At 40.0% G+C, this 8,280-nt stretch overlaps 1 protein-coding gene across 5 annotated transcripts in view; it reads right to left on the bottom strand.

Annotated features, from left to right (window-relative positions):
• KDM5C (lysine demethylase 5C) overlaps window positions 1-7,799 on the bottom strand; it is a 31,796-nt gene extending 23,997 nt beyond the window's left edge. For 3 of the 5 annotated variants that reach the window (XM_087710841.1, XM_014060756.2, XM_014060754.2), the window contains exons 1-5: window positions 6,964-7,799; window positions 4,619-4,696; window positions 3,343-3,465; window positions 2,923-3,093; window positions 2,506-2,640 (exon numbers count right to left, since the gene is read on the bottom strand). In XM_087710841.1, the coding sequence (XP_087566967.1) occupies window positions 2,506-2,640; window positions 2,923-3,093; window positions 3,343-3,465; window positions 4,619-4,696; window positions 6,964-7,509 (1,053 nt within the window). In that variant the 5' untranslated portion in view covers window positions 7,510-7,799. The remainder of the gene's footprint in view (window positions 1-2,505; window positions 2,641-2,922; window positions 3,094-3,342; window positions 3,466-4,618; window positions 4,697-6,963) is intronic. The other 2 variants (XM_014060757.2, XM_014060755.2) reach the window with 1 other exon arrangement.
• Window positions 7,800-8,280: the final 481 nt, after the last annotated feature.

The raw sequence follows: 8,280 nt of genomic DNA on the forward strand, positions 1-8,280 counted from the left end.
TTTTTTTTCTAATTTAGAATAAAGAATTATGCTTCCCTCATTCAGTTTTTTACTGGAAACACACATTTGAGACTAAGCTCCAGCTGCACATTCCTAGCAAGAGACTTGACGTTCTACTATAACCTTGGAAAACCACTTACTAATTACTGTTTGCAAAAATTTAAACAAAATGCAGGACTGTATCTTTATCTGACCTTTGAAGGCCTATGTCTGCATCCTTGAATTTTATCAAAAGACTTTTACCCATATAACTGCAAGATTCAATGTTTCCTTAAACTAATCAAAATTGATAGTCGTGCATTTTTCCTTTAAAAACAAATACAGATACAGCCATAAGCTCTTACGTTCTCCAAACACTTGATGAATAACAACTAATCAAAAAAGCTTACAACCAAATTTTTAAACCATAAATACAAGTAAGAAAGGGGAAGCAGCATCCATTATGCCAAAAAAAACAAAAAACCCTTTACACATTCCAGGCTTTTATCCACCATATATTACTTAGGTTTGTGAAGGATCAATTTGATCCTGAAGAGAAATGCTAGGTGTCACGTGACAAAATCTTGTTTTGATTTACATTTAATATGGAATTATTTATATTCATTTGATGTTTATATCATTGACTGCTGAAACCTCTTTGTAATTAAGAAAATCAAACAAACAAAACGCAAGTTAAAACCAGAAACACTGAATGTGTGTGTATTAATTCCTCAACAATTAAAAACCTATTGAAAGATACTGGTTTGAAATGCTTTTTAAACAAAACAATGAAGAGGTTAGTCCTTCCATTCAATGGTGAGCACGTTATAGATTTGGAGTGGTGGACTTCCAGGGAAGAAATGGCAAACTGAAGGAGAGGACTTTGGATTGCCTACAAGCACTCCAGATAGTTACTGCTTCGAAGGAGACTGTGTGGCAGCAGACTCTGATGGGTTTAGAAGATATGGGAACAGCCATCTTGCTCAACTCAAGGTTAGTGCCTTTGAAAGGACACCAAGTTCGCATACTTTCTGTTGTTTTGAATATTTTAAAAATATGATAAGATACAATTTTGAAGGTTGGATACTAGAGGAAACACAAGAGAACTAAAAATTACAATTAAAGGAAAAGAACACTTACATTTGACTTGCTAATATGGAATGGAGCAAAATAAAGTAACACTGGATGTATTGGAAGATACTTTTATATATATATATATAAATTTATATTTTATATATATACATTTTTTATATAAACAATCCATTTTCCATTAACCAGTGTGTCATCTAGGTACAAACAAATATAATGTTGTACCAACATTAAAATATACAATCTTATTCATTATTTAATCTCATTTTAGCTTAATTTGTATTGGAAGATACTTGTGATCCAGAAGTTAATTTTAAGAATGTCTGCCTCTATAGACAGATTTTGCTTAAAAGATGTTGTGGAAGAGAAACACGTTTTACTGGATAGGACTGAGACTAATTTGAAAGTAGATTTTAAAATGATGAGCTAAAGTAATAATATGGAAGGAAATGCTACACTGGATATACAAATGAAACTGTCTTAACTAACCAAAAAAGTAATCTGGATGAATTTTTTATGTTGAATTTACAAAAGAAAGTTTTGTTAAAGTTCTGAAAAATTTTGTGAGAAAGGACAAAGAAAAAATTAGAAGAAATCAATTTCTAGGACACTGTTTAAGGGAACTGAGGATTAAGATTGTTAACAGTAACAAGAAAGAATATAAAGCTGGTTATCTGATTAGGGTTAAAATAGGTATGGTTTTAAATATTTGCTTACAGATTAAAGATATGGAAGAAACCATTGTTATATTTTAAGAGAAGATGATAAGTTATCAAAATTGTTTATGCTTGTTGTCACAAAGGGGGTAGTCATTTCTTTATTCATATTTTTTCTATTTTTCTTTTTCTTTTTTGTCCCTCTATTTTCTATTTTTTCTTATTATTGTTTTATTTTTAGTTCATATTCGTTTTATCTTTTTAATTGTAATACAGAGTAAAATTTATTTTTGAAAAATAGTTGGAGAGCTACACCATTTGAGCTTAAACCCCAGGTCACCATGACAGAAAAGATGAATACTATGCAAATCTCTTCAGATAATTTCAGGGAGCGGGCAGATCATACTAAACTATGGGACAAATTACATAAAATATATTTAGAATTATTATACCTTATATATTTAAAAACTATCCTGTTGCATTTAAAATCACCATTTGGGGGAACAAAAAAAGATTCCCGGAAGCCAGTTTCTAAAAATGAGGAGGGGGGTTATAATATGTGCTCCTGGGGGCCAGGGATTGCATACATGTGGCCTAATAATTAACATTCTAGTAGGATGAAACTTCTTTGACATTTAAATGGTTCTATCCTAAAACTGAGAAAAAATAATGCTTTCCACTGAGTCAGAGCACAGGGTGTGTACTATTGCCCTCGGAATTATGAACTGGTCCAACCAAAAACAAAATTGTAATTAGGGTCGAAGGTGTGTGAGACACTCACCTCCTGCTGCAGTCGCTTGGCCCGCCGCCCATAGCTGTTGAACTTGGAAGGTTGCACGGATTGGCGCAATGGGATGCTATGAGGCTTATACTCTTTGTCTTTCTCTTCATTATCAAATGGGTGAGTATTGCACTGCTGGGAGAAAGGAATAGCATTAAGACTGAGTAAAGCTCCTGTTGCTCATCACTAGGGATTAAAAAGCAAGGGCCTAACCCAACTATCCCGTGGCAGAACAAAAGCATGACGAGTTTAGATATGATTTTCCTGGCTAGGCATGAGCCCCTGCCATCTTCCCTAGCCAGCTATTTTCTTCCCTGGGTAGGTTTTCTTCTTGTACTCATCTACTACACCTGTGGAAGAAATGTAATATGAAATTAAATTATTGGAGAACTTTATACTCTGGGACCCAATACTCACCACCAGGTTAGCACCAGACTGGTACATTTCATACGGGTAGATAATACGCTCATAGTGGGAACGAAGGAGGGAACCAATATTCTTTCCTGATGGATAAGAAAGTCGCTGGGCCACCCGTGCCCACCGGCGATCCTTGCAAATGGCTTCATATCCACCCTCCTCCATCACAATCTAAAAATACAGGAATATTGAAAAACTACAAACTATCAGCTTGCAATCACATGAACATATATCTATTTAAATCAGGTACTTTATTTTCCTTAACCCCAATTCCAAACTAAGACCAACAACTTATCAAGATCCATCAATGGCAGAGATGAATCTTCATTGAATCTGCCAGTAATTAACCCCATTAGCTTGAATACAAAAATGTAACTTTTTCTAAAAAAATTTTTGGGAAGAATGCAATTATTTACTTACTTTACTCAAGCTGTACAAATCAAGGATACGCCTCTCTACATTGGGAATTTTCAGTGCAGAACCTTGAATCTCCCAGAACTTTGCGATCTGGTCTAGATAGTTCAGTTTTACCCTGGTCTGTGCCTAGTAATTGAATAAATTGAAGTTAGCCTTTCTCAAGCCAATAACATACAACTGCTTTCCATTTAATCGTGCATCTTTCAAATATATATTCATACCAGCAACACCAATTTTTTAATGACATTTTAAACAGCATATATTCACACACTGAACGGGTTTGAGACCTGGGAGATTTCCTGTAACAGGCACTTATACAGCTACATGTTATTTATCCCAGAGACCCAGTGGGGGTGGGAACAGGGGAACAAGGCGGTGCCAAGTCAGCACACACATACACATGCAGCCAAGTCGAGCTGCACACTCACACGTGTACTAGCCTGCAGCCCAGCTGCGGCCACGGCCTGGAAGTGGGTCGCAGCCTGGGGGTTGTGACGCCTGATCTAACATACTTTAAAAGGATAATATTGTGAGGATAAAATTGGAGAAAAGGATTACAAGGTATATTGCCTTGAGGAAGGTAGGAAATTAATCAAAAACATAGGAATACATTCATTCTAAAAAGATCCTGCCGAGCTTCCTCATTAACATTTTAACAGAAAACGGTTATTCATGGGGATGCAAATTTATTTAAGAGTACTAAGATACACACACTCATTTCATATAAATGCAAGTCAAAAGGTTCGTTTTGCAAAAAATCCAGTCAAAAATATAAAAGCCTGGATAATTAAACACACTTGGTGCGCTCTGAGCTTGGCTTTTTTCTTGCTGACATTTCATTACCTAAACTAGGTAACATCATCAGTATTAGATGAGTGTCTAGAACAGATGATATTACCTAGTTTACATAATGAAATGTCTGCAAGAAAACAACCAAGCTCAGAGAGCGCCAAGGACCCCTCATTTCAATCCTGAGAACTACTTTGAAATAAATCACAAAACCATTTATTTGGGCTTGCATAAACAGGCAACCTGACACCATTTTTGAAGTCAATTCTTTCCATGGCAGCCCAACACAACCGCTGGACAACAGTTGTTTAAAACAAATGCATTTTGTTTTTTTAATTATATACCACTATATTTTTACATTTATTATTTATTGGCAGCACCTAATATCTTCTCTTGTAAAACCGTTACTTTCGAATTTTCCTGTTAAATGTAAAAAAAATATGAATGGCACAACATTACAATTCTATCACGACTTCTGCAAAGGACTCACCTCTAATTCATTGAGCCTCTGTATCCGTGGAGTAAACCGGAAGTTGTCCACTTCCACAGCAAAAGGAGGTTGCCAGTCCTGAGGAAGAAACAGAATTTCAGAATTCAATTTCACAGCTAACAGAATATAAGGCACAAGAGTTGATTATACAAACTACCACAGGGCAAACCTGACACAATGAAAGCTTTTAATTTTGCAATGAAGCAAACCTACTGTATGCGATATTCAGTACTGAAGAGAGACAGGGACTTAAGTGGGTAAAATCTACATTTGAAGGAAACATAGTGAACACCTAATAAAACATGAGCACACTAAGCACTGCAAAGCATTCATCTTTACTGTTTATATACAGGTTGCCTGAGAAAAAGGAAAGGATAACTCTGATGTTCCTTCAAACAATCTAAAGTATTATATCCAAGGCATTAGACTTTCAAAATCTACTGCCCTGGTACAAAGAAGTCACTTCAGAGATGGAATAACTATCATAACTGTTGGAGACAGCAAGACAGAGAAAGGCCACTGAAGCCTTTCCATGTGTGAGAAAGACTACATAGTCTCAAAATAAATTTTACCAGAAAGGAGTCAAATTGACTATGCAAAATTTCGATTTCTAGAAGTTGGAATCACAGTTAGGTCTGGTGAACTTCATGAATGTATCTTCTTTCTTGTATTTTTAGAGAAATATGTATTAGTTTGTACTAAAGTGGGTGATTAAGTTGGAAAAGCCTTGGCTTCTCAATTCAAGAGGATTTTCACATGGTGCTAAATTGTACATCAAAAGCGCAAATATGACAATTATATTTGCTTTTGTAAGACACACTGAAGTAAATTCACCGTGCAAATCAAAATAAATTAGGAAATGCTAAATAAGTCATTCTAGAACTTCCAAGAGAAGGGGGGGAAATGAAATATTGCTAACAGGGTAATACTTTAGCATTATAATGCTTAAAAGACTCACACCAGCAAGACAGGTTCTCCTCCAACTGAATTGTGACAGAAACTTTTGATTTGAAGGCTGCGGACTAACCTGAACTATAATTTACAGCCTACAGAAAAAAGCAAGATTCATTTAAACACTCCATATGCACTGGGTAAGCAGATGCTAATATTTTGCTGCTCTAATTAAAAATATCACAATGACTTCTCAATGAGGATTAAAAAGATTGGCAGAAGTGTTTTTTTAATTGGGACCAGAGAGCAAGAGGTCTGCTTCAGCATCTTCGGCACTGTAGCTGTACAAAAGAAAACCAAGTCCCTCATATATTTCCTAGTCTTTCTCTTGTTCCTTCTCAGACAAAGACTCTGCAACTGGCAGTCATACTAGATGACCTGTTATTAAGAAATAATCAAAAATATTATTAAATGGACAAGAAATACAGCAGGAAAAGACTTGGAAAACCTCTTTCCTGCTATAGTTAATTAGGAGGGGTGTCTTTTCTTCCTTTGCCTGCAGCTGAGGCCTAGCTGTAAGATGTAGGGGAAAATAAGAGAAATAGGACACAACCCATACAAGTTTTCCAGCTTGGTGAAAGAGCAAGCTGTTCAAAATGGTAACAGCTACATGTCAACACAGGCACCACCATTATCACAAATACAGCAATTTACATGCACAAAACTACAGAACTTGACTGTTCAAAACACAAAGCTCTTATATGCCAACTATTCCAAACAAACCCAGTCCCTGTAGAATACACTTTACCCTATTTCCCATAATGCGTTCTAATCTATATCTGAGTGTTGACTCTACCGCAAATTATACTTTTGCATCCCAACAACTTGCTTTCAATACCTACATTCAACTTCTGCTACATCATGGGAGGTACCTAAATGATTCAACCCTCATTCAATTCCATAAAACAGACTTTACCAACTTGGTGTCCTTCGGATGTACTGAACTATCACAATTTCGAGTCAGCAGGGCCTGCCATGTAACTTCTCTAACCACCCACTCTATTTTGTCGTTGAACCAGGCCTGTGTTCAGTTATTTCTTTTTAAGGCATCACAATAGTCTTATTCTTCCTCAGAAACACTGCATTTGTATCAGTCAACTCAACTCAATACCATGACTGTCTCCAGTAACAAATGCTCGCAAGAACTCTTCCCCATCTAAAGACACACTGGTTCAAGTCTGTAGCTCTCATCCTGGCACACAAGCTCTCCAATACATTTCCTTCCATCCAATTCATTATAGTCACCAGAAGAGACATCTCTTTTAAAAAATAAAGACAAACAAACATCATCAGCTCTAAGTACCTGTGAATCACTTAAGCTAACCCCCAGATCCTGCTTCTGCTCGCCCACTGACAGTTTCTCCCCAAACCCAACAGCCTCGGATGGTACTTACGGCGGGAGGGCGGATTTTGCAGATGCCACTTTTTTCTGCGATGGGTCGGATCTTGGCAATGTAGCCCAGCGGATCGCTGAATTCGGCCCAGCTGGGCTCAAAGACAGGACACTCGGGGGGTGGCAAGAAATCCTCGGGAGGCAAGAGGGGGTCGGGGTCTCCAGCCCAGGACGGGCCACGCTCCATCCACTCGCCTGGCTCGGCGCTCCACAAGCCGCGCTCCGCCTGCTCTGACGCTCGAGGCGGCCGGAGGATCCGATCAGCCCGGGGAGCCCCATCTCCCTGTTCGGCCTTGTCACTCCGGGGAGCCCGCTCACCCTTCACAGTCCGTTCGCTCTTCTCCATCCTGGAGCCGCGCTCTGCCCAGTCCCCATGGTCTCTCCTCTCCCCTGAAAGGCCCCGTTCGCCCCTCAGGCCCCGGCTTCCCCTCTCCCCCTTCTCCCCACGGGACACCCAGTTGCCCTGATCCCCCAGGGGGCCCTTCTCCCTCCAGGCCCCTTGATCCGACCCTTCGGTCTGCTCCGCCGGCTCCTCTCTGGACTCCATACCCTCCACCGGCTCCTTTGCTCTCTGGGAGGCCCCTCAGGGGGCCATGCCCGGCCCCTCCTCCTCCTCCTCGCTCGAGCACAGGGCCTGGCGGGCGGGGGAAGTAGGCCGCTCAGCCGGAGCTTTTCTCCCCGGTGCTGGGTGGTTCGGCTCTGCCCCTCCTTCTCTCTGCGATCTCCCGGCACTTTTCCGGGCCCGGAGTCCCTCTCGTTCTCTCCCCTCCCTGAATTCAAGGCCTGCCGGGTCCTCTCGACCTGGCAGCCACCGCCATTTTGGACTTTCTCAATATCCTCCACAGCCGCTGCCCATCAACAACAAAACGTCTCCCTCCGCCAGCCTCCAAAGATTCAAAGGGATCTCTTGGAAACGTCACCACACCGGGATAGAGGAATCTTTCCCATACAAAGACTGCAACTTCTAAGCCTCATTAAAGGCCGCTGGTTTACACTGGAAGCTTTAAAAGCAAAATAAAGCCAAATAAAAAAGTCCCTCAGGGCCGATGCGGAAGGATACAACTAACAAGAGAATGTAATCGCTGGAACTTCTTGCGCACGTTTAAAGGGCCGCACCGCGCCTGCGCCAGACGACAGAAAACAGGAAGAGGAGTGAGGAGGGGAGAGGAGGAGGATAAGAAGAAGAATTGAATGGGCGGAGCTAATCGTAACACCGCCTATTCGGTTGTCAGAACTACAGCGGGAGCCTCGTAGCTGTCAATTGGTTTGGCTCAATTCAGACTTTTCGCCGGTTTATATACTGCATCGTGGTGCTGAT

The sequence above is a fragment of the Thamnophis sirtalis genome, unplaced genomic scaffold (assembly GCF_051295495.1).
Source record: "Thamnophis sirtalis isolate CommonGarterSnake01/CBP01778 unplaced genomic scaffold, rThaSir2_p1.2 scaffold_3, whole genome shotgun sequence".
Classification (NCBI taxonomy): domain Eukaryota; kingdom Metazoa; phylum Chordata; class Lepidosauria; order Squamata; family Natricidae; genus Thamnophis; species Thamnophis sirtalis.